At 52.4% G+C, this 25,191-nt stretch overlaps 9 protein-coding genes across 9 annotated transcripts; 3 read left to right on the plus strand and 6 right to left on the minus strand.

The window, feature by feature from the left end:
* Positions 1–581: 581 nt before the first annotated feature.
* Positions 582–1,586, plus strand: J4E92_004344 (uncharacterized protein; the record flags this gene model as incomplete). Its single annotated transcript, XM_051495734.1, has 1 exon — positions 582–1,586. One exon carries the CDS (start codon positions 582–584, stop codon positions 1,584–1,586), a length of 1,005 nt encoding a protein of 334 aa, XP_051353574.1.
* A 2,014-nt stretch (positions 1,587–3,600) lies between these two features.
* J4E92_004345 (uncharacterized protein) lies at positions 3,601–4,684 on the minus strand (the record flags this gene model as incomplete). Its single annotated transcript, XM_051495735.1, has 2 exons — positions 3,601–3,636; positions 3,698–4,684. 2 exons carry the CDS (start codon positions 4,682–4,684, stop codon positions 3,601–3,603), a joined length of 1,023 nt encoding a protein of 340 aa, XP_051353575.1.
* Positions 4,685–5,793: 1,109 nt separating this feature from the next.
* On the minus strand, positions 5,794–6,600 carry J4E92_004346 (uncharacterized protein; the record flags this gene model as incomplete). The annotated part of the gene is made up of 3 exons (XM_051495736.1): positions 5,794–6,067; positions 6,125–6,342; positions 6,394–6,600. The coding sequence occupies 3 exons, from the start codon at positions 6,598–6,600 to the stop codon at positions 5,794–5,796; spliced, it is 699 nt and encodes a 232-aa protein (XP_051353576.1).
* A 1,659-nt stretch (positions 6,601–8,259) lies between these two features.
* Positions 8,260–10,341, minus strand: J4E92_004347 (uncharacterized protein; the record flags this gene model as incomplete). The annotated part of the gene is made up of 2 exons (XM_051495737.1): positions 8,260–10,120; positions 10,172–10,341. The coding sequence occupies 2 exons, from the start codon at positions 10,339–10,341 to the stop codon at positions 8,260–8,262; spliced, it is 2,031 nt and encodes a 676-aa protein (XP_051353577.1).
* A 3,649-nt stretch (positions 10,342–13,990) lies between these two features.
* J4E92_004348 (uncharacterized protein) lies at positions 13,991–15,319 on the plus strand (the record flags this gene model as incomplete). The annotated part of the gene is made up of 2 exons (XM_051495738.1): positions 13,991–14,070; positions 14,119–15,319. The coding sequence occupies 2 exons, from the start codon at positions 13,991–13,993 to the stop codon at positions 15,317–15,319; spliced, it is 1,281 nt and encodes a 426-aa protein (XP_051353578.1).
* A 48-nt stretch (positions 15,320–15,367) lies between these two features.
* J4E92_004349 (uncharacterized protein) lies at positions 15,368–17,174 on the minus strand (the record flags this gene model as incomplete). The annotated part of the gene is made up of 2 exons (XM_051495739.1): positions 15,368–17,073; positions 17,135–17,174. 2 exons carry the CDS (start codon positions 17,172–17,174, stop codon positions 15,368–15,370), a joined length of 1,746 nt encoding a protein of 581 aa, XP_051353579.1.
* A 1,449-nt stretch (positions 17,175–18,623) lies between these two features.
* J4E92_004350 (uncharacterized protein) lies at positions 18,624–19,853 on the minus strand (the record flags this gene model as incomplete). The annotated part of the gene is made up of 1 exon (XM_051495740.1): positions 18,624–19,853. The coding sequence occupies one exon, from the start codon at positions 19,851–19,853 to the stop codon at positions 18,624–18,626; it is 1,230 nt and encodes a 409-aa protein (XP_051353580.1).
* A 467-nt stretch (positions 19,854–20,320) lies between these two features.
* Positions 20,321–21,862, minus strand: J4E92_004351 (uncharacterized protein; the record flags this gene model as incomplete). The annotated part of the gene is made up of 1 exon (XM_051495741.1): positions 20,321–21,862. The coding sequence occupies one exon, from the start codon at positions 21,860–21,862 to the stop codon at positions 20,321–20,323; it is 1,542 nt and encodes a 513-aa protein (XP_051353581.1).
* A 739-nt stretch (positions 21,863–22,601) lies between these two features.
* J4E92_004352 (uncharacterized protein) lies at positions 22,602–24,713 on the plus strand (the record flags this gene model as incomplete). The annotated part of the gene is made up of 6 exons (XM_051495742.1): positions 22,602–22,623; positions 22,676–22,825; positions 22,877–23,585; positions 23,635–24,050; positions 24,099–24,463; positions 24,513–24,713. The coding sequence occupies 6 exons, from the start codon at positions 22,602–22,604 to the stop codon at positions 24,711–24,713; spliced, it is 1,863 nt and encodes a 620-aa protein (XP_051353582.1).
* Positions 24,714–25,191: the final 478 nt, after the last annotated feature.

Consider the following 25,191-nt stretch of genomic DNA (forward strand, 5'->3'; position numbering starts at 1 on the left):
GGGGGGGCCGTACTCGAAGGGGCGCATAAGCCTCACGGACACCAAGCGTTTCCGAGATCCTCGCCTAGGGGCTTTTTGCTATTGAGAACCGTCCCAACTGAATAACGGTACCGGCACAAGACCCGTGTGCGCTTCAGTATGTTTTGCAGGATAGAACGTGCACAGCCTTTCTCCTTTCAGACCATGGTCGGTCGCCGTACCCTCTCGCTGACTAGCAACCGAATAGGAAACATGAAGCGAGCTAAAGAAAGTCCACTGCAAGGCCGATCAATCCTATGGAAATTTCCGTCCGACTTCCAACGCCCTACGCGTACGCAATTGACATCAACAAGTCTCTGATGGCGTATCGGTTGGCTTCCGGTATCCCGATGTGTTCATGCTGGATCCTGCAAGTTCTCATCTCGTTGCTTTGTTCAGAATTCTTGCCACAGTGACAATACACAGAGTCTTTCAATCTCTTTACATTGGACATATCAACAACCAAAGAAGGTGGCATTGTATTCAGAACCGCCACACTATCGTCACCAGCCTCTTCGGACTTCTTTATCTCCGCATCGGGAACCACCTATTCGACGAGTATCATGCCAAACCATAAGACTACCAACGACACAATCCCCGACTTTGAGCTCATCGCTCCCTCCATATGGGTTTATGATCCGCGGCTACCATTCCGTGCTGCACCTTTCTCGTCGCAAAATAGTGTGGCACCGTCACTTATTCTGCTATGCACATGGACAGGAGCCCAGAACCGTTATATCGCCAAGTACACAGCAGAATACAGAAATCTTTTCCCTTCATCACGTATCATGGTTATCACGACTTCCGCGAAAGATCTCTGCTTCAGAAACTCCGCACGCAAACAGTGGCGCATGAGACCCGCCATCGAACGCATATCCAGCTACCGGTACCTGGCTGCTCAAGAGTTCAATAGTGGGATACTGCTACACGTTTTCTCTGAAGGAGGAAGCAACAAAGCCTGCGAGCTAGCAGAGGCGCACTACAGGTTCACCGAGAGACGGCTTCCGGTCTCAGCCTTGTGTTTAGACAGCACACCAGGCCACCCACGCTATCTACGCTTATGCGAGGCCCTCAACAAATCACTACCTCAGATACCAGTTGTGCGTCACATTGCTATACTATTCGTCAGTGTAGTGCTGGGCTGCATATGGATTTTGTACACCGGTATCAAAGGATACGAGAACAACGTCATCAGTCGGACTCGAAAGCGTATCAATGATCCTATCTATTTCGACCCCACAGCACCACGTTGCTATCTTTACTCAAAAAGCGATACGCTTATCGCTTGGCAAGATGTCTACGAGCATCTGGAAGAGTCAGCATGCGCTGGTATGCCTGTCACTGAAGTGCTGTTCGAGAAAAGTGGGCATGTCGGACATGCGAAAGAAGAGCCGAGACGGTACTGGGATGCTGTTTTTGCGACATGGCAAGACGCACAAATCATGGAGAAGGAAAACGTATATGCCAAGTTCTCCGAATCAGAATTGCTGGTGCTAGATCTGCCAAAATTTCCGGACTTCTCCAAACAGAGGTGGAGCAACGGCGGATTTCAACGCATTTCCTGTTGAGCTGTATTGTGGGGAATGGGGAATCACTTCGCTGATCGCTCCTACCTGGTTCCGATCCTATTCCACAAATCTAATTTCTTTGTTCTATAAAACGAGTTCGTTGTTGCAATGACACGCCTCTCTGGCGTTGTGGCACTACTTCTGCTATCCCTTTTGAAGCCACACTAAACACCGCATATGGCGGACTGGCCATTGGAGAAACGTTTTCTTTGTCATACTTTCGTGTCGATCATCAACTCAGCGCGACTTCCAGTGTTCAGCTAGTCCTCAGATTTGCACACACTTCGGTATCCAGGACTTCTAAGGTTACCGTTGAAGGATTTGTTAAAATGCAGATCGATAAGATATTGAGGTGGTACACCATCAACCGGGTCACTGGGCCATTACCGCTAGTGACTATCGCGGCCGGACTTGCCTAGCGCAAGATCTAGCGTGGAAGTGGCTTTCAGCCTGACGCTGCGTGGCTGCACCTCACAGCAACAACAACAACTTGTTCCTTGGCGTGTCTTTCAGGTTCAATAATCATGCTGCAGGCATAACATCGGTACGCCGATGGCTTCGCTGCACACTGATACCCAAAGGCCTCCTTGCGACCTTGGGAGCCATCGTCAGCCCGGAGGCTCCAAAGGACTCGTTGTAGGCTGCCGTGTTCGTGTCCCCCTGGTCGGACGATACCACTACATGAGACTGTCTGCAGTCAGCTGTCGTCATAGTATCCGCACAGCCTGAGATCGTTTTGTCGAGGTCAACCCAAAGCTTATGTCCGGCCGTCAAATCTCGATCGGCTCAGCCACCACCTGCATGACCCAGCGAACAACACATCAAGAGTGCCACACCTCGTACCAGGCTGCCAAGTGGCAAAACAGAAGTGATAGGGTCTACAGGATAGTTGTTGCTGCACGTAAGATCTATTCAGGCCCCAAATTAAAATAGGTACAGCACTACCAAACTCGCATGTGAAGGGAAGCCTATTAAACCTCGTGGGGATTGGATGAACCCCAGGGCATCATCGATGCACATGTGATATCATCGCTGGAAACGGAACTTGGTGTACGAGCGGCATCGAAGTGCATTACGTATGCAAGTATGAAAATTTAAATGACAAGTACAAATCTGCGTCCATGGTGAATGGATGCCATCTGATCCAGTATTTACGTACAGTTGTTTACAGCAGACAGACGAGATACTATAACGCGATCAACGAGTGTTGGATCATGTTGGCGCTCAGCAAAGCCGAAGTTTAGGTGGCGGTTCAGATGAATGCAAGGTGAACATACGTATCTATATATACATATAGTTGTCGGTTCAAGTAACACGGACGTATGCTACCACCTTCCCGAAAAACGAGCAGCCTGTAACATGGCCTGCCTCATTTGCTGCATCTGTGCTTCTTGAAACCTGCTCAATGTCATCGTCGAGTAACCTACCGCAGGTCTGCAAGCTAACAACGATAATCCATCGAACCACCGTAGAGCCTCCCACGCCTCCTTTCTCCATTCGATTTTGCTGTCCCCCAGAGCAATCTGATCCGTAGCTATCTTCCCCAGAACAGCCAGCAACGAGGGCAGCGGCGGTAGTCCAATACCCCCTTTGTATTGTCGAGACCGAACAATCTCCCGAGTAACGAGTACGATAGACTTGTATGCGTCGATGTGAGACACCCGTCCAGCTACAAATAGTCGTTGCGCAATATGATCGCACTTAACCATCATAGAAGCGTCGATCCACCCCGTCTTGTGGTCACAGTCGACCCAACGCCAACGACCATGCAATAGCTCGAGACAGCCGGGATCTTGCTCTTTAAAATACGAACGGCTTATATTCAGTTCTTGCATCCACAAAGGCTTAGTATTGATGGTACTCCCCTGAAGCTGGCTTGCGGAGAGATGGTGATTGTCGACAAGAGAATGCAGAAGCGGGAACATATAAGCGTGCGGAAAGGACGTTATACCGGTATTGAGTACTTGAAGTACATGGTATACGTTAGGAATAGCTCCGAACTCGAGCAAGATCTTTACGACTTCTTGATGATTGCGTTGGATTGCAATGTCTAAAGGATCAAATCGAGGCAGCCAGACATTGGTGCCCATAGGAGCTTCTGCGACACTCACGATACCCTGTTCCAGGAGAAAGCGTATGATTTCGATATTGCCATTGCGGAGAATCTCGTGATATGCGGCGATGACTTCCGGGTCCCTTTTGAGTACGTGGTTCGGGCGCTGGTCTTCCTTGAGGAAGTGCTTGATGCACTTCAAGTTATAGCTCTCCATAGCAAGACGGAGGAAATCAGGTCGATCTCGTTGCGCGAGACGAACGAAGCGTGTTCGTAAGAATTCGATCAACTTGTTTGCTGCTCGCAGGTGACACCCTCTCATGGCTGCCTTGATGGCTTCTATGATGGAATAGAATTTGTTTTCACACTTGCACTCCGTTGTAGTCTTGGAGGAACCATGGACAGGGGCGTAATGTTTGCAGCTTTCGTTGTTCGTCTCCAACCCCACTTTCACTTTGGCAAGCAGATACTCGATCATTACACTCTTGCCTGTACTAGCTGCGGCCACAACTGCGCTAGGGAGGTCATGAACGTGATAGTCGAAGCGGTGCTCGAGGAAGTCCGTGGTGTGGTTCAAGAAGTGTGCGACAGCTTTGAAGTTGCCGACTGCTGCTGCGCCAGCTAGAGCTTCCCAAAGGGAAATTTCTGGATCGACAATCCGGGGAGAAGCCGCTACTAGATCTTTTTTAAGCCAGATGGCAAGACCTTCTCTTAGTCGGTCACGCGGGGTAGTGGCTACGACGGCTCGGACGAGATCCAAAATGTACTGTTCCCGAAGCTCAATGTCGTTGTCGTCAGGTAGGTTGAAGCGCATAAGAATACCAACGAGCTTATTAATGAATGCTGGGTAAAGGTGCAAGTAGCCATCTTGACTCCGAATGCGGTTCAATAGGTAGGTCTCCGCATGATCGACCACGAACTGAAACGGAGACTTCGCTTGATGAAGCTGTAGGCCGACCAATTTCATGTAAGCTAGATACTTATTGATTGGAGTCTTGGCGAGCAAATGGTGGTTTAAGACTGCGGCAAAAGACCCTAGTATCATTAGTGGTGATAGGCGAACTGGCACCTTGGAGACTTACTGCAGACGAGACGCGTACGAAAAACTTCATCTAGAAGAGTAGCTTCAGAGTAATGCTCTAAAACACCGGTGAGTATTTCAGAGGGTAGCCCGAGAAGAAGCATGGCTGAGAGCGTTTGTGATCTTGCGTCTTTGCAACAGCGAATGGAGCTACGTGGATCTAGGCTGTCTTATGTAAACCGGAGTTCATCGATAGAAGAAAGAATCGAGGATCTGACGACCGCTGAATGCGAAAGATTGCAATAGTAAAAGATTGGGCCAACAGAGGGGATTAAAGGCCAGGATTTAGTAACGCGGTGGAAAGTTAGAGTCCGACACTAGTGGCAGTGGGTACCTAGGCAGCCTAAAATCGTAGGACATCAAGTGAATGCCTGCCTCTGTCCAATGACCAGGTAGTGTGATTTTACAGTCGCAGTAAAGGATAGTCTTCGGCAGATACGATCACTTCCCAGGTCCTCGTCAACGCAGCAACATCTTTGCTTCGATTACTGAGATACCTCTCGAGGGAGATACCAGCAGCATCGAAACACGTGTCCACTATTCATCGAGAGTTTCCAGCTCAGACCGTAGTGTGTGGCCGTGCGAATGCTACAAGGTTTGCAGTAATAGCACCTGGGCAGTCTTCAATCGGTAGTGGCTCGCTACTGTACCGTAGCTGCAAGGGCCTGAAATGTGTTGCTCCGCCTTTTCGCTGACCACAACTATCTCAACGCAACGGCGATATACATATGCTCGTGACCGAAAGGTATGTCATTGGGGGAGTGTGCTAATGCTGGAGGGTCAGGGCAAGCACAAGCTTCCTTATCGATAAGCACTTAGTAGGATTACCAATCACGAGCCAGTATCGCAAGATTAGGTGGGTCCCATTCTTGGCGATCTTCCGCTCCGCAGTTGCCGCTGCCTCCTTCGCTCAGCTTACCACTTGCACCTATCTAGGGTGTCGTCTCACGGATGCGTAACAACACTTGAAAATATCATGAAATGCTTCATATATCAACTATTAACCGAAAACTTCGTTAAAGATCAATAGGAACGCGCCCACTCAACACCTCCAGTTTCGCCTCACGATTGTCTCAGTTCGCATCAATCTTGCCGATCAAGAACCTTGGCGCAGGTCCAGCGGCCTCATCCGAGTAAGAGAAGTGAGCGGCAGTGATAGTAAGCGTACCGACGCATACAAGATCACCGGTAGCACAGTATACCTCCAGGTCTTCGCTAGGGTAGTCAGAGATGCCACCACGGTTCTGGAGATTTCGCGTGTAGCCGAAGAGCACGATACCCTTGACCTGATCGCGAATGGTAGTAGAGAGCTTGGGAATGGCACCTGCGATCACGGCGGTACCCTGACTGTTGAGGTGTTAGACATGTTCTTAAGTTGGGAAGGCGTGATGAACAAGCACGTACCTGTAGCCGCCAGCAACGATGGGAGTGTCAGGACACTTCTGATTCGCTTGTTCAAACAGGCTCACAGCTTCATTAATCGCAGCCTGGGAAGTGCCGCCAGGCAGTGCGTTCGAGCCTAAATCAGCCGAGTATGGACCGCCAACACCTTGGACCCACACATTGCTGGCACCATAGTTGCGCTCAAGAGCACTGGCTACTGCAGGGCCGGTAGAAGCGCCCTGTCAACGTGTTAGTCTCACGTACACAGTTACATGCGGTATGTGACATACCATGTTACCACTCTCAGTGGAAGCCCTGGCAAAAATGAAGATTGCCTCTGGGCATGCCCCAGCTCGGCCATCCTCGAGTTCATTCCGAGTGGTTGTGCCGAAACCGAACTGACGCGCCTGTATCTCATTCTCTGAGAATTGGGCCGCCGAGGAAATGGGCGAAGCCGCCGCTAAGGCAGTTATCATTGATAGCGTGAAGTACTTCATGTTGAGGTCCTGTCGGGGTTGAGGCACTTGGAAAAGAGGAATATGTCGATTGGGGAAGGTGCTGAGATGAGAGCGTGCTGTTCAGAAGAGCGGACCTCTTCCACATATTTATCTCCTTCCTGAAGATGGGCGCGGATATTCGGCCATCGATCAGCCTTCACTAAGCTATGGCATCCTCGGAAGTAACAACGCATAATTGATGGCTATTGGATCAGTGAGTTCGCGCTCTAGCGTTCCCATATCTCCACATGCATCCCCCCATGTATGACCTTTCCCGAAGGTACGCATTTGGCAGTGGCTGCAGAGCGTTAGGCTGTAGTTGGGGGTCCATCTACGAGTCAGTGTCTTACAGCCGCAGGTGCTATTTCTCTTTTCACAATAAGGAACGCTCCGCGGCCATGTCATCCGAATGACGTGCGGATACCAAGAGCGATCTCAGTACTAAGAGTGTAGAAAGCGAAGGGATCGGAGGCTCCATGGGCGGTCACCCTAAAGCTGTGGTATGGGTTCAAAGACAAGCACGAGGAACAGTCGTCTAGCGGATCAGAGTAGGTGCCCAAGGAAGTCAGCCTGGGCTGGACGGCTCGGGTATGTGGAAGGCTGGTCGACATCACGATCTCATCATTAGAGGAGCTGCGTTTCTTTCCGTTTAGAAGATCTAGAAAGGATCTGGGCCTCGGCTCGAGAGGACAAGAATGTTGGAAGCCCGTCAGGGATGGCAAGCCATTTGCTAGCGTCCGCACGAACACAGCGGTCTCCACTTGCCACCCATGTCCCGTGCAGATCATCATTGGCTCTTGGATCTCTCCAATCGCTACCGATAACCCTTCGCGACATGATGGAGATATCGAAATGGCGTGCTTAGCAGTCAGTGAGGTTGCCGGCCCAAGCTACGCTTTCCCAGTAGCTTCGGGTCTTTAACCTGTAACGGTCTTGTACTTCAGTCGGCACGGGAGGAACCGGCGAACTCCTTTACACGCTGCTATTTTCGCGCACATTAATCACTGCGATTAATTCCGTAACGAGGCATATTTACTTCTTGACAGGCAGCAATAATCACGGTGCTGTGACTTCAAGAACTTTCGAACAATTCATGGGCGAACTATCGCTTGGTGACCAATTCCGACAAGAAAACGCGTGGATGCCGATGCTGGTAAGCAATGACAAGAGTGCCAAGAATGTACTATATTGTGGCGCGATACGGCGGGTGGCAGGACGGGTGGTGGTAGATGAGTAACAGTCAGACATCGTAAGATATCTCGCAGCCACAAACGTCCAAGAAAGTGGCATCTTCACGTTGGAGGCGACGATAAGGACATCAACCGGCAAATTAACCAAACAAAAAGCAAGCACCTCATCCGTCGGTCTGTTTAGCCGTAGACGTGAGTTGGATAACGAGCATGGCACCGTTGCTGATGACATCCAAACGAGGGACGGTTTCTACAATAGCAGGTGGCTTTGGAGTATTGTTACCCAGGACGAATCAATGTGGGGGTTGTCCATGTCCGCGGACTCTGCAGCTGAGTTGTACACCTAAGATCAAGAAGAACGAGATAGATATCTGAACGTGGGATACATTAGGCAAGTATTATGGATTGACATTAAGGATAGCCGCGATGGGTAAAAGTCTCTGCCACTAAGTATACGCAGGCCTCATCATCAATACCTCAGCTTCTTTGTCCCTCTAGTCTTCTTGACCCACTTGGCATCTCTCTTACTCAGTTCCACTGCACTCCTCTTCCTCTTCGCATCACCGCCGCCGATATTGGCAGCAGTGATATTTCCGCACTCGGGTGTTGTTAAGCTTTGGCCAAACTGATCCGCGGCCCAGATGAGAACACCGTTCGACCACCCGAAACCTTCCACGACCTCATACTCTCCGCCTCCACCGGCAGCGTTGGTACTCTCGTCGGCATACTTCTCGAAGATCGTTCCATTGCCTTGAGAGTCGGGAAGTTGTGGTACTTCGTCAGTCGCGCCACCAGTGACACGCCATGTGCAGTACAACGAGTCAAGATAGCGCTGTGCGAGGCGGAGTGATAGGTCTTGCGTCCAAATGTAGTCTTCTGTTGATTGCTCGTTATCTTCTTCGCTGACCTCGAGAGGGGTGTTGAGCAAGCCTTGCATAAGGATGTATTGGAGCGGTGGCCAAACGTTTGGTTCATCCCACTGCTGACCAGTCTGAAGGTTCGTCGCCGCAATCGCGCCGTCTCGCGACTCGAGAAGCTCTTCAACGCGTCCGTATACGCGCCTCATTGCCTTGGGGTCATTCTTGATGCTCTCAGGAGCAGCGCCCGTCCAGAAAGGATAAAACTGGGAGATCTGGAACCATATTTGTTTTCCGGCTGGCGCACCTTGAAGTGACAGGGGCGTGCTCGTGTTATCGGCCAGGGTGTATACGTTCTGACTGCTAGATGTCAAGTTATAGTCGAAGTAGCTGTAGTGCTCGGGTGACCAAAGGAACGTAGTCATCGCCTCGCTACGGTCTGCTGCCCGACTGGCCCACTTGCGCGCAGCAGTGTAGTTGCCCTGGTGGCGATGGAACTCAGCAATGGTGATCTCGTTGTAGTAAAGAATCGAGTTGAGCTCCACTGGAATAATCTCAATAGTGTTGAGCGAGCGAAGAGGGAAGAACGTATCCGTGACGGCGTCAGATGGGTTGGCTATCCAGCGTGCTGAATAATCCCATCCACTCTCTGCGCCCGAGGCCAGATTAGAGTATAGTGTCGCCATTTCAGTCTCGTTGAGCGACTTCGTTACGTTGAACTCTTCGCCCTCTTCGCTAAAATAGGTCGCATTGTTCGCAGTCACGTAATCCTCGTAGTAAGACTCAGGTCGTGGCTGGGTGTTCGACACGGCATAGTGGTTTAGAGAGTAATTCATACCGGCGCGCTCGAGGGTTACAGTACGATTGTTCACCCAGAAGTCATACTCCATCTCCAGAATAGGTAGCGCACGTTCAAGAAGAGTATAGTTCTGGGTGTATTCGACGTAGACCCGAACCATCTGGGTAAGTAGTGGTGGCTGTGATCGATTCTCGTAGTATCGCCGGGCGCCATTGGGTACGAAACCAATGTCTTCGACAAGATCCAGGAAGTTTTCGATGATGTTCTCCGCAATCTGAGTAAAGGATCCCTGAGTACGGAGTAGACCTTCGATAATCCAGAATGAGTCCCAGTAGTATGGTTCTCTAAACCGACCACCAGCTACTACAAAGGTACGGTTGACAGGAAGGAAAGAGTTGACGCATTCGGAGCAGTTCCCAGCCCCGACATAACGGCGCGTCAAATCCGGCCAGATATCGATAACCTGACGAGTGAAGTCTCGAACGACAGAGCTGTTTACGTTCTCGAGGAAGTCTGGCTGAGTTTCCAGCTCATCGGTGGGTACTTCTTCGAGCTCTGAGCCGGCTTCGCCAAAGTATTCGGAGAGAAAATCGTTCAGCGCGGTGTTGTTCTGGATTGGCCTTGAGAGATTGGCGAATGCTGCCAGGACTTCGTCGAGTGGGCGCGTTGTTGGCCTGCCATCAATGAGCCGTGATCCAACTGGACTTCTTATCTACAGTACTTACAAGTCAACGAACGTCTTGGAATCCGCAAACGGCCTTGCGAGTTCAATCTCGCGAAGTAGGTCGCCGTAGCAGTAGATAGGAGAGTCGCAGGGTGCGATTACGCTGCCATTGATGAACAGCGCGTTCGCCAATGGCGCGCTGGTAATGAGGGCAGCAGCCAATAAACGCATTGACACCATGGTTGAGGATCAGCTCTTGTCAGCAAAGAAAGTGATGAAGCTGAACCGACGCAAGGGTAAACGGTACTGCCTACTTAAGTACTCGGCCCTACGAGCCTAGTACGCAAGGAAACCTGCCATTCACCGAGTAGCTCGGGTACTTTGACCGGTTCGCACACGTACGTGGCTGGCCAGAGCACGACGAACGCGCATCGTCATCCTTGGCAATGTTCCCAAAAGTACCCAAGTCGTTCTTCGGCATCAGCAAACGGCGTATCAGAAGCGTGCAGCTGCTGATAAAATGTGGGGAAGTCAAGCATTGCCCGCGAGTGCGGCTGTCGAAAATGTCTTAGCGTGATGTCATCGCCGTCAGCCCCGGTCCGAACCACGGAACACAACACATGGACGGCATGGCAGATTCTGCTCACCGCGATTCTGACACTCCCTCACAGCTGTCACTCGTTTTCAATCCGATAAATAACGAGAGAAAGACGCAGTCAAGCAAGGCTATATACGGTGAGAACGATGAAGGCACAACAGGTACCATTCTCTGGGTCAAAGCGCGTGGCTCCTGCCCGCAACCATGTACGTCGATTCTTCGTCACATGTCGCGTCAATGTTTATCCTGTGATACGCGATCAACTACTACAATTAGAGTTATCCACATGGGCGCGGCTCGTACTCCGACACCGGTGTTCGGTTTGTCGGAATAGCAGAGAAGGCAGCTATGGGCGCGTACAGCAGCGGCACTACCGTTACCCCATTAATTTATACACACCGCCGTATAGCGAAGAAAGATCAAACAAAACGTTTCGCTATTGAACATCTACCACTACTTCCGTAGGCTATTGTAAGCTTTCATTTATTATATATTACTTATCCCCAAAGAATATTCTTAATCGACCGCAAGACAAAGGGAGATGACTTAATGACGTGCAACACCGCACCCTTAACCGCTTGTCCACACTGGAGTCTCTTGTGTAGAAACCTCTTGAACGACTTCGACCAGAGCTCCTCCTCCAGCTTCCAGTACGTATGTGGAGCTGGCTGTTCCTATCGTCGCGCACACCTGTACATTAACTACATTTAGCCCTTGTCTGGCTTTTCCAATTTCCAGATCGCACAACAATAAGCCCGAAAGGACTTTGCAATGTCCAGCGACCTGCTCCTTCTCACTAATAGTCAAAATGCCTGCTTCATTCTGGAGCACGATCTTCCACTCGCCATCGTATAACGCTGGCCAATCCACGGGCATCATATCTACGTGTCGGTCCTCGGCCGAACGAACAAAGTAAAGTGCCTCATATGAATCGAGCCGAAGTTTATCCAGAAACCCAAGTTTGTGAAGAATTCGGAGGTAATCAAGAAAATCGCATATACAGCTCACGGCTGATAGATGATGCGAAGCATGTTCGAAAGTCCAAGTAGTTTTCGGGATACGCTTTATGGCGTGTAGTAAGGGCAGCAAATTCCATCCCTGTATATCCCAGTCTTCTTCCTTCAGACACACCGTAACGTGAGCTAGTGGTGGAAAGACAGTGATGTTTGGTGCGAATGTGTCGAGAAAGCGAAGAAGATTGGAGAAGTCGATGGAGGCATCCCAGGCCTTATAAAACAGTGGCCGAAACTCCGTACGCAGTTGCTGGCATGTTGTGGTCAGACCAATGGAAGATCCGCGGGCTATGTCGCTTTGCTCGCCAGGCGGAAGACTTGGTATGTGCACCATATGTGTACGGAACATATTTTCGAATATGTCATGCTTATCTTCGATGGCAAAATCATACACTTTATTCCGTACTTCTCCTGGTAGACGAAGAAAAGGAAACGGACCCGAGTCGGCTGTGGACACGTCTGGCTGATCGATGAGGTAGGGTGAGTGATGGAAGTCGGACATCGTGAATTCGCGCTCTATGGGTTGAGGGAGCCAGTTGATCATAAGCGATCGAAAATACTTGAGGTCGCTCAGAAGGGCAGCCACAACTTCAGTGAACGTACGTGTGCCTTCATGGCGTCTGGTACCTTCTCTTGGGAATCTTCGCACTGTATGCCAGTGAAATTTCCTTCGGTCTCAGGTCATGCGATTGAATGAACCTCCGGCTGTGGCGAATAAACCGAAGAGGCTGCACTCAGCGTATGCCTCGTGATAAACTGGCCATAGTGTTGCGAAAACCGTAGTTGCCCAGCGGCAAGTGAAGGATAGTACTGCCGTTTTGTCGCTGAGAGAGCAAACAATGCTGTTCCCGTAACACCAATGTCGCATCTCTTTTGCATTCCTCAGCTCTTGAATAAAGGTGACGCGAACGTCTTGATCAAATTCTCATCCCAACATTCTCGCCAGGCCGCCCAAGCTCACGTTTAGACTAAAGCTCAACTTCACGCCCTTGGCTTGGGCAGTAAACTCCTGACTGTGGTGACTCCATTCTCTCCGGATTTGCGCACGTTGCTGCAGGGCGCCGAGTTTCCTTGGTAAGGTCGTCGCTCTCTTTTCGCTCTCTACGCGTGCGAGAATTCTTCGTTGCATGTTCATTGTGTCTTGCAAGATTGGTCCCATCATGGCTTGGACGCCCACAACCTGATGTGGTGGTATATTTTCGGAAACAAGTCTGCCGCTCCGAGTCTGGGCGAGGAAGCTTTGATACCGGTAGGAATGTAAGACGAAGTTCTGGATGTCTGTTATGGCGTTCTTCTGGAGGAATGTAACAGCAGACTTGTAGTGTCGCAGATCCCAAACAGTCGCGTTCTTCTCGGTTACCAGTAGAAAGTTATCTCCGGCGCCTAGTGCTACGAGGCGGGGTCTATCAGTCCAACTCCCATCCTGGATATTGTTCTGCAGGGCAACGAGTAGAGGTCCTGGAAGGTTTTTCCAAAGATAGGAAGTATTGTCGTGGACGAAGAAAGATGAGTTGTACGGTCCTAGCGTACACCGGATATTGGAGATATTGCGATTTCGAGTATGCACAAACTCAGCTAACTCGGCCGGGAGTCCTGAGCTTTCGACGCGATCTGTTCCATCGGTATCACGCCAGGTAAGGAGAAACGCATCCTCAAAACCTAGGGTCACATGATGAATCTTCTTCAATTGCGAAGAGGTGAGAAATCTCGCCAACTTTCTCGGTAGACGTGCGCTACATCATTGTCAGCATAATATGATCAGATTATTGCGTGCAAGCATACATTTCTCGTCTCGACGGACATTGGAAGAAGTGGCTGCCGCGTTGGCCAAACGTGAACGTGGAATCGCACATGTGCCGCCGAAATCTCGGACTCGCTAAAAGGGAACCGCTCGGTCTAGATCGGTGGAAGCGGTGTGGGACGCAGAAACCAGAGTGTCGCTATAAAGCCGCAATGTTGTGAAGAGCAGACAATCGCACGACTGATAGTGTTGACAACACTCGCCTTGCCAAGGCTCGATCGCTTCAAGGGTGCAAACCGGATAGCAACGATCTGAAACCGTTGTCTGGCAGTGCGCGCGAAAGTTTGGGAAGACGTCACAGTGGCTGGCAATTATCCCGCGGCTGTAAATTACGCGTTCGCGTGTATATTATAAGTCGACTCAAAAGTTCGAGCGCGTCGCTGACATCAGTTGAGCGCGATTCTCCAGCCCCCCGATACGTGACGTCATAAGTGGCTTTCACCCCAGCCCAATCACGCGCAGCTAGGCATGAGCGGTACCAACACCTCGTTCTTCTCGTTCGGGCTTGACGACAGCTTCATATCCAAGAGCTTTGCGGGTCTCAACTAGTAGGCTACCCATTATCTTCCCTACGCGCAATAACTGACAAAACAAAGTCGCAATCTCCCTGCCAGCCTCCAAGATTTCCTTCTCGGCAGGACAGTATCCGAGGTTCATTGGGCAGCTCTTGGGCCAGCGCCCGACTCCTGGATTCTCAGTTCCAAAGACTCGTCAGGAAAGGACAGTCTACGTTGGGGCCCTGCTATACCCGCAAGGCTTCAAAGCATCTTAACAAAGACATGGCACTCTCCACACTTGCGTGCCTTCCTGGGACCAGACGATTCCTTCATCATCTGGCATCCTGAGCTCATTCGTTGGGCAAATCTTCCGATACCCCTGGAAGATGCATTGCAGTCTTGGTTGACACCTTCGGGATGGCGATGCGGGCCGCCGCGCATTGTGACCTGGGGTCCTGAAGGCGCGTTCTTCGCCATGAGCGAGTACGGCGACGTCGTGTACCGTTTGGGAGATGCGAATGCCTGGGAGATTTACAAAGAGACGGTAGAGGAATGGAAAGCGGAAAAAGGCTTTGTTTGGACCGATCTCGCTTTCATTACTCTCGATCCTACAAGTGTTGATCAATTCATCGCCATCCGAAACGACGGGACATGGGCCGGCTCTATCGACGATATCAACGAAGAAGCATTGGAGACCTTTGCACTCAATTTCTTTGCTCGGGCAAAGAAGAAGACGAAACCCAGCACATCCCAATCTGGTGGGCAAATGCCGAATGGTACAACCAACTCCACGGAAGCGAAACCGGACGCCGCGACGCAAGTCCTCTACGAAAAATGGTCTACAGAGGCGGCAGTAATGTTCGCGGCCGCCTCAGCAGCAGCCGGAGGCGCAAAGCCAAAAGCCCCACGGAAACTACAAGTCCGCTCCCAGTCAAGCAGTTCAGACGTTGCTCGACCACCGTTACAGCGCATGCCATCCGCATCACCCAAGCTGCTTTCGATGTTTCCCTATTTGCCCTCTACAGTCACAACTTGCAACCTCACGGCGTGTACGATACTCAAGTCTGAGCCAGAGAGTATACACGCCTGCCAGCATGATGTCGAAAAGCTACTCCGGGCAAGCGGCCTGTATAGCTACGAATGGTTGAGGCAAGAGCGTTTACGATGGCATCCAGACCGATTTGCGCGCCTATGCGAGGAAGAATGGAGAGAGACGGGGAAGAAGCTCGCAGGCGAAATGTTCAAACTGATGAGCGTGTTGATCGAAGATCTGAAATCGCGTACTGGCGAAGGCAGCTGAAGTAGACTGTATGAAATCTAAATTCTAGGATAGATCGACTGAATGCTATCAAGCTTGTCTAGCAACCAGCCTCAAACTGCCGTTTTCTTTACCCAAACTCACACTACTACTTGCAGCCACCTCTTCCAGTCGCTGTCTGCCCATTGGCTGAGCTTGTTCCGTAACGACCTCGTCCATCTCACAAAACAACATTGCCAGGATTGAACTCTTCCACAGCCTTCCACTCTCCACGCCCCTACTCTCAATGTGCACTAGTAGCAGGAAGATAGCCGACAAAGCGATCATCACAGCCGGAAACGCAATCCAGGCCCAGTTAATCTCAATACAGGTTGTCGTGTACCACATTGTCCCTTCAGCGGGTTTGCTATGTTCTTCCATACCGTGGGTACGAAGAACGGTGTTCATCGCATTAGTCAAATTTGTCATGATGCTGCTGACATGCTCTAGCGGCGCATCAGGCAACTGTCCGCTATCCCACAAGACACGCATATAGGCGTTGCCATAGCGAGCAGACATGATATCCATGAGAAATTGCTGGCCATAGACAGCTTGGAGATGAGTCTGTATACCCGTCATGGACCCAGTGAACAGGGACCAGACGCAGTCTTCGGGGTACCACACAAGCTCTGCACCTGGGCCTTCTGAGTCCAGGCTAGTTGTGTTGATGGGAGCAGCGTCGATGTTGCCTCTGGCCACAGCTAGGTAGCCAGGTGTTTCTGAAGTCTTCACGTCGCACGTGGTTTCTGTGCCGTTGCGAATGGTTTGCTTGGTAGCTAGACGGAAGGCAGTGGTGCCACCAAAGGCTAAGTCCTCGCCGATTCTTACGCTTTTCACTATCTCTTCTTTGAGGACGCCGTTGTGGTAGGTTGCTTTGATGGTGTTGACGGTAGGGTATATGCCGCAGGTCATTGCCTGATACTCTATCGAATCATACGGGATGTATATCATGCCGATCGTAGCTATGGTACCGTTGTACTTTGGGTCCGAGACGTCGGTCACGAGCTTTCCCGGCCAGCCTGCGAGTGGGAACTTTACGATGGGATCAAAAACGTTGTCGGAAAGGCTCAGAGAGAGTCCAATGTTCCTCGCCTTGGTACCATTCTTCAGGGTGAGTCCGAAGTCGTATCCGAGCGGAACTGTCGTGTTGGTGCTGTTGGAGTTGGCAATCGTCTCGGGAGGAGTCTCGGATCCGGTTGTCTCTCCATTTAAGTAGGCGGATGGGAGATAATCATCGAGCTCACTGTCATAGTCGAGCTTCGTTTCTACCACTTGGGAAGTGGCATTCTGACACCAGTAGCCCACACCCAGAGTTGAGAAGGCCGCACCATTCGCATTCAGGAACGTGCAATTGCCGGTCTTGCATCCGTAAGAAAGAAGTGTAGTTGTGTCCTCGAGCGGTTGCAAGATTCCGACATCCATAGCCACCGTCAAAGGAAGGTACTCGTCCGCTGTTGTTGGAGATTTCCTTTCCCCACTTTTGTTGAAAGCATTGGATCTGAGTATTCCGACTGCGGCACTTTCATCAGGACGGAGACAGTCGTTGAAGACAATGAGTTGCTGAGCGGCGAATCCGGTGAATGCCGACATTACTGTAACGAAGGCACCCATGGCAGCGATAAAGTATGGCTTCTTGATACGAAGACCGAAGATGAACAGGACAGAGCCCCATGCACCACGACTTGCGGAATCGAATCTTGCCATATCTTCTAGCTTGCGTGCTTTACGGAACCATTGCCATTTCGATTGACTGATTCCTGTGTCTGTTAGCGGCCGTTCCAAAACGTTCTGCGAACATATAGAAGCATCAAGACGTACCTTCCGCAAGTACCATGGAAACTCCCGCTCTGATCATCATTGAGAAAAGAGAAACGATGGAGTTGATGCTAACGATCTGCGGCCAATCCGGTAGAGGTCGATTTTGATGCGTCATAAGAGTAACGATGAGTCCGATCAGTGACAGTAAGGCAAATATGCAACTGCATGTCTCCGCTGTCCAACCCTTTCGCCATATTCGCAGTATAGCATTAGTGAACGCCGTCCAGCCTCGAGCAATACCACGTGGGATCACCAGTAGAGCACCCACAAAACCCGCGAAGCATCCTCGGGAACTGGCAGTACTTCTTTTCTCCGACTGGCTCTGGTCGGAATCCTCGACTGTATTGGTTGCCGGCGCTTTGCGCTGTTGGAGTAGCGGGCTTGATGGTGGTGGCCCTGTGGGATCCATGCTGGAAGAAATAGCGATGATGAGCACCGTCTACGTTTGCAGTGTCCCCATACTATATGGCTTCTTTGCGTCAAAGTACCAAGCCGCATGGCAGGGCGTAAATAAGGCGTCCTGCGCTGTAACGGCCCTGCAGCGCGTACTAGCGAGCTGCACCCATAATAACCAGGGTCGAATGGTCCGCCGGCGATGCCAGTAGATAGGACTACTGCGATGAGCAGCAACCTGTGTTCTGAATATATCTCTTGTAGTTTCAGAGACTGTTACGATCAGTGCATCTCAGTATCTTGTCTTCTGATACCTATGTTATACGCTCCTCCATGTTGTGTGAAAAAGACGCCAGCAGATCCCTGGCCCCGACAGGGTACGTCCCAAACCCAAGCGCTTCGCCCCATCTCCAACTCTTCACCCCACCTATCATTGGGTATAGGGACTAGCTCGGCGGCACTGTGTGACCAAGATGCAGGAAGCATTGCGGGCGGGGGCGGCACGAAGTTGACTATTGTACGAGGGAAGCCACAGAGACCCTGGCGTTAACGTGGTTTCGCCCCAGGTACCCACAAGATTCAGGCACCACTCTACCAAGGAAGGAACGATCGCTGTTCTCACTGCACATACAGTAGGTAAGGGCTATCGCTAAAATACATGTTAACTGTCCAAGACGGGGCCACTTCGTGTTAAGACTTCTCTAGTAGCTGTCGGAAACCGATCAAGTCAAATCGTTGCACGCGCGTGCCGGGGTTGCTCGGTGTGGCCATGATTCGTCGATCCTGTCATCTTCTGGCGCATGAGCGCATGAGCGCAGGATCCAAGTGGCGCATGTAAGTTGACTGCAGAATGGTGTTGATTTATTTACACGAACCAAACGTGGAAGTATTATTCTAAAAGCCGTCATATTGTGTTGACCAGTGGATGTCGAAAAACAGGACTCATATGGAGCCGCCGCAGATACCAACAAATGGTGATCAGGTATACGCCTATTCTATCTGTGAACGCCGAATATTCCAAGAGGCCGTTATAGAGACAAGACAAATGACGACGAAGCGCCGAATCGCACGCTGAAATTGCAGTGACAGTATATGTTCATGAAAACCAGGCCGGCTGCTGCTCGTGCCCCCGGCTGTCGCCAATATTATCGTCGTCGTACTCTTCCACCTTAAAGTTGGAGCCTAGAGCCTCGTTCGCTTCTCTGAGCATAGCACTCATCTGCATGCTCATCCTGCGCATCCGCTCGTCTTCCTCCATCTCCTCCCTTCGCACTTTGTCAATCAGACGCTGGCTTTCCTGCGGCAGAGGGCTGGCGACTTTGCTTGCATTGTCCTCAAGCATGGCAGGTGAGCCGAAACTTTGTCGATGATAGGAGCGCGGGCGTTCGTGTGAGCCAGGGGTGGCTTGTGGACTGCCGTAGAAGGATCGCCTGTCCATTGTCGAACGTCGGGATACTGGGATCAGGGAGGGCCGCTTGTGGGATGGTGTTCCTGTGTTCGCTCGTGATACAGGCCGTGGGATGAGTGAGGGCGATCGGTCGGGCAATCTTCGTTCGGACAATCGCGGTGTTGAGGGTCTCGAGTCTGTCTCCAGATTTGTTCCAACTACCACCCAGTTATCTGCCGTCCGAAGTCGCTTGGCCATCCTAGGTCGCTCGGGAGTGATGGACTCGATTGACTCAACTCCATAGTTGTCGCTTGGGTATTCAGCAGGTAACCGTTGTACTGGACCTGCTTCAAAGGGGTCGTCCTGAAGACCAAGTTTCTCCGCAACCTTCTCCTGCGCGTCGATATTGTACCTCGCTCCTCCTCCTGCCTGGAAGCCCCTGAATGGCACAGTACAGAACTGGAAGAGTTTGCCGGCTACGCCTCCGACTAAGCCCATTAACGACCAAGGTTTGCTCTCGCTGGGTGTTGTATGCATTTCGCCGACTGCGACCTGTGTCGCGATGCCAACCTGTGGTGTAGGCGGAACTGACCAGTTGCCGCGCGACTTCTGGAGGTTGAAGTAGTCGTCGTAGTCGCCGTCTCGTCTTGTGTAGTTATTCGTGCCATCCATGCCCCCTGCGAGCTGGTAGCGGTCGTTCGCAAGCGGAGGTGGACTTTTGTTGTCGCCAAAGCGGTCGTTGTTCAGGGCATGTCCACCCCAAGGGCCTGTCGCGGGCTCATGCGCCGTGGAGCCATACCGGGAGCGCTTGCGGGTCGCGTGGACATCTGGATCGGTCACCTGGTGGCTAGAGGTCTCAGGCGCGTATGTCGCATCGAAATAGGTCCTCTGTGACTTTGCGCGCGCATTCGAGGGCGAGGGAGTAAATAGCCCGGGCATTTCGTGGGAGTAGCGCGAGGTTGCCATGCAGGGAGGTGGATACGGAGGCGGCTGCCTCTGGGATTCAAGGCTGGCCAGGCACCGCTAGCGAGCGAATGATGTCAGGCTTGCTGCACGAATTATCGCTACCCGTCAAAAGCTTCCTTGGCCCGCTGGCCTGGATTATCAAAAAGTAAAGTGCATGTTGCGTGCAGCGTATCGTGGTCGGGTTGAGTGGGGAAGTGCGGAGGTGAGCTATTGTTTATGTGCAGCCGTCGCTGTGGTAGCGCTATGGACGGACCACCGCAGTAAGGAGTATGCGCAACATCGTTTGATTTCAGGAGCAAGGCTGATATATGGGATTCAACAGAGAGCAGTGAGCCTATCTATACATACGACAACGCCTACCATGAGGGTATATCTGCCCGAACGCCGTCGCAATGAGTAATGTTTCCCTACCAAACGCCAACGCCATGGCTCAGGTGCCTTTACGCCCTCGCTATCCATCCGCTGTGTACAAAGTATTCAAACAGTTGCGACGACTTGTTCGTGTCAATCTTACAAATCTCACGGGCGGTCTTCTTCTTAAGCGCGCCGCCGTTGTTTAGAGCCGCGCGAATGATGGTTTCCTTGAGCGCTAGATAGGGCTTGGGCATGATGCGTAGTGTGCTGCATATCTCCACCTCCTCGGGATTGAGCAGCTGAAGATCCGCCTTCGACTCCTTGCCAAACTTCAAGGGTACAGTGTTCGGTAGCGACTTAGGCACGAACTTTGTCTTGGAGTGCTGAGGTGTCAGGACGCCGTTTGCACCATTGACGCCATTCTGTGCGCGATCAGGAGGTGGCGTTGTGAGACCGCTGTTCTGCTTGACGTGCAAAGGTAGCTCCTGTGCAAGCAATGCTGTGGCTGCAGAGGGCTGTTCAAAAGGCGGTTGCGGCTTGGTCATCCTACTGGACGCAAGACGATCGAACTGCCCAATGGGAGGCGGCCTGGTTTGCCGTTGCTGCTTCTCCTGTTCGTATTTCTCGCCGGCCTTGAGGCTGGTGATTTGCATATTCCTCCACTCTTGGAGTTGCGAGATGGCCTGTCTAAGATTGTGCTCGTATTCAAGGTCCTTGCAGAACTGCTCAAAGTCGGCGTGCTGCATCATCCTGGCAAAGGGCTTGGCCTTGTTCATCAGGTCTTTCTCTTCCTTCGTCCGCTTCTTGTCGGCCAACTGGTTCTTGCGGTACTCTAGCAGCTGATGCTCAAATATTATTTTCTTGCGCTCGACTCGGGCATCCAGACGGTGGTTGTAGATCTCCATGATAGTCATCTTGAGGTCCATCTCCGGTTCGAGCTCGCCCGTCCTTGGGTTCAAGCCATCGCCGGGGTCGAACTGCATGTGCTGAACAGCCTCTTCTGCTTCGTTGAAGTATTCTGTTTCGAATTCTAGACGACCGGGCATGTATCCTTGGACCTCGTGGCAAGCGGGAACACTCGCCGTGGGCTTCTGCTTTGGGGCATCGGGCTCGCGGCCTGCAGCTTCCTCCTTCTTCTTCTCTATCCTCCGCTTCTTCCTCGCCTGGAACTCATGACGTGGTATGCGGGTGCTGAGCTCGGTGTCATCCTTACTGCAGTGCTCAGGCAGAGGGAAGCTTGGGCTGTCTAGGTATGTGTTGATGTAGTGGTCACGGACCTCGTCCTTCTCGCGGTAGCCGCCTATGTGGTCCGCAATGTCTGCCCATGATCCCAGACCGTATGTTTCAGCGCCTTCCAGCAGGGCCAGTTCCTCGTCCGCTCCCCAGTCTTCGGTGTATATAGGTATCGAATGTTGTTCTATAACTTTGAATTTGTGCTTGGCAGGCTGGTGGTCTCGCGAAGCCTTGCCGTCGGAGAAGCAGGGCACGCAGAGGTCGTACTCGTTGCAGACATCTTCCGCGCAGCGTATGCGGACGGTCGACGTGATATCGGACGAACAAACATCGCAAACATACTTGGTCCCGCCCTCCGTGCCCCGCGTGCCTGTCTTCTTCTTGATGACACCCATGGTGCCCCGCTATTGCGCGCGCAGGTGAAGGCGGGTTTGGTGATTGGGGGTGACGGGGTGACGCAGTGACGGTATCTGTGGCTGTGCACGGCAGGGGCGCGTGTCGGGGTCGGCGGGGGCGCTGACTAATGGCCTAATGAAATGCAGGATAATGCCGCAGGTCGCAATGCTGGACGGGGACGGGCGCCTGGGAGTGAATAGCGCGTCGAGGGAGTCGTGTTGGGCTCCAAGGTCGCGGTGTTGACGTACGCGGGCGGGAGAGGGTCAACGTTCGCGGCCACGGCAGCTGCAGCCGAGGCAGGACTGACAGGCCAGATGTCGCAGAGAATCGCGATGGCGCCGCAGCAGCCAGGCAGATTAAAATAGAAAGCAAGACTCACTCGCCCGTCCTGCAACACGCGAAACACGCAAAGGAATGAGGGAGGATTGGCGTGTCAGTGCGTGGTGCCTCCGAAATGAAGGCTAGTTTCAGACCCAATGACCCAACTTCAAACGAGGACCCTATCCTGAGCATCGCAGCATTGACGAAGGCCTGGGGCACTCGGACGTTAGCAGCATCGCCACCAGCCGCGCCCTATACCTGCCTCCTGCCGCTGCTTCTGCTCTGTAGACATCCTCCTCTGCCTCCTGCGCGCCCTCTCCGCCCTTGGTGTGCCCCTCGTCGCCTTCCCGCCTGTCTCCACTCCCAGCTGTCCGTCTGTTCTTCCTGCATCTGCCCACCCGCTGCGCTGCCGCAACCATGTCTTGGAAGCTCACCAAGAGTGCGTATCCCGCTCTCTTACTACCACAGACGCCCCCTAACACGTGCTGCAGAGCTCAAGGAGACGCATCTGGCGCCCCTCGCCAACACATTCAGTCGCTCGTCGTCGACGTCGACCATAGTCGATGACCAGCCGACGCCCAAAGCCTCGAGTTCCGCCGCCAGCGCGACGACGCTCGGCAACTCCAAGGACAATGGCATTGGTACTTGGGACCCTCTGCCCGCACTCACCGCCTGCTGACCGACCCCAACAGCCGCCTCAGAAGCCAACGCCTCCGCGCCGGCACAGCCCCTGCGCCCCGGTATCCTCATAGTCACGCTCCATGAGGGCCAGAAGTTCTCCCTGCCCGCCGGCGCCGAGCAGCAGTTCAGCGGCGGCAGCCACCACCAGGGCTCCATGTCCCAGGGCGGCGGCCTCTCCGTCGCTGGCTCAATGCGCCCCGGCTCGTCCTCGCACCGGCCGCAGTCTGCTGCTGGCAGCATCAATGCCGCGCCCACGATCCACGGTCGCTACTCCTCAAAACACCTGCCTTATGCCCTCGTCGATTTCGACAAGCAGCAGGTCTTCATCAACGCAGTTTCCGGTACCCCCGAGAACCCACTCTGGGCGGGCAGCAACACCCAGTACAAGTTCGATGTGTCCCGTGTCACCGACCTCACCGTCTCGCTTTACATCCGAAACCCCTCCGCCTCGCCCAACGCTGGTCGCAACGAAGACATCTTCATTGGAACACTCAAGGTCCACCCCCGATTCGAGGAGTCGCGGCAGGACAGCAAGGCCGGAAATGGAGAGGGTGGCGCTGGCCAGGCCGGTGCCGACTGGATACCAGTGCAGTTCGGTAGCGGCCAGATGAAGGTCGGCGTCAACTTTGTCGAGAACAGGCAAGACCGTCTCGCAATTGACGACTTTGAACTCCTCAAAGTAGTCGGCAAGGGCAGTTTCGGAAAGGTCATGCAGGTGCAGTATGTGCTTCTACTTTCTGTCACATTTACAACTACTCACACCGCGCAGGAAGAAAGACACGCACCGAATCTACGCCCTCAAGACCATTCGCAAGGCACACATCATTTCCCGATCCGAAGTCGCGCATACTCTGGCCGAACGGTCTGTTTTGGCTCAAATCAACAACCCCTTCATCGTTCCGTTGAAGTTCTCTTTCCAGTCGCCAGAGAAGCTGTATCTTGTTTTGGCCTTTGTCAACGGTGGAGAGCTCTTCCACCATCTGCAGAAGGAACAACGGTTCGACATCAACCGAGCTCGGTTCTATGCCGCTGAACTGCTGTGCGCTCTGGAGTGCTTGCACGGTTTCAACGTCATTTACCGTGATTTGAAGCCCGAGAACATTCTTCTCGATTACACTGGCCACATTGCCCTGTGCGATTTCGGTCTGTGCAAGCTGGACATGAAGGATGAGGACCGGACAAACAGTAAGTCGAGTCCGAATGTATTTGGGTCAGCCTACTAACACCTCCCAGCGTTCTGTGGAACACCAGAATACCTCGCTCCGGAACTCCTTACTGGCGCTGGCTACACCAAGTCTGTCGATTGGTGGACACTGGGTGTTCTCCTATACGAGATGTTGACCGGACTGCCTCCGTTCTATGATGAGAACACCAACGACATGTACCGCAAGATTCTCACCGAGCCTCTACACTTCCCTGGTCCTGAGATCGTGCCACCGGCCGCACGCGATCTCTTGACCCGCCTGCTGGACCGCAACGCTGAGAAGCGACTGGGTGCTAAGGGCGCAGCTGAGATCAAGGCGCACTACTTCTTCCACAGCATCGACTGGCGAAAGCTTCTTGAGAGGAAGTATGAGCCCAGCTTCAAGCCTAATGTGGTACGTAATGTCATCATCGTTCGAGGATCCAAATCTAACATGCCCTCAGGTTGACGCAAAGGACACTGCCAACTTCGACCGCGAGTTCACTTCCGAGGCTCCAACAGATTCATATGTCGATGGTCCCATGCTTTCGCAGACCATGCAGCAGCAATTCGCGGGATGGTCATACAACCGCCCTGTTGCTGGCCTTGGCGACGCTGGTGGCTCGGTGAAAGATCCATCATTCGAGGGTGTGACAGAAAGATAGTGCATTCCTGGGCGTAACAAATTAGGATTCGGGAAATCTCCGTTGAGTATGCGTGTGGCTTGTCACGGCGATGGAGCCGACACCAGGCACAACACCCACCGGCTTTGGATCCACAGATAGAAGCCGTGGTGATTGGTGGGATCTCAGCGCTCTTTGATGCTTTTTTGGGTTCAGGTGCAATGGCATGGCGCTTGAGGCAGCATTTGTGTGAGAGAAGCCTAAATTCAGGCAAGCAAATCAAGACGATATCCCCTTTGAGTTTGACATGCACGAATCTTAGTGATCGGCTTTGTGGTGCTTGCAAATGCTGTAGGGCTGTCGGGGTGGGACCAACGGGATGTCGTGACAGCAAGCGCGTGGGAAAAGTGGTGCCCCTCCTTCCCTCAACGAAGCTCTGACGCAAGCGGGGCCAGGTCTCGGCCGCGACATTTCTAATGACATCGGCCAAAACAACAACCTTCACCTTACTCACACCTTC

Source organism: Alternaria infectoria (genome assembly GCF_024043175.1).
Source record: "Alternaria infectoria strain BMP 0036 chromosome Unknown scaffold_6, whole genome shotgun sequence".
Lineage (NCBI taxonomy): Eukaryota > Fungi > Ascomycota > Dothideomycetes > Pleosporales > Pleosporaceae > Alternaria > Alternaria infectoria.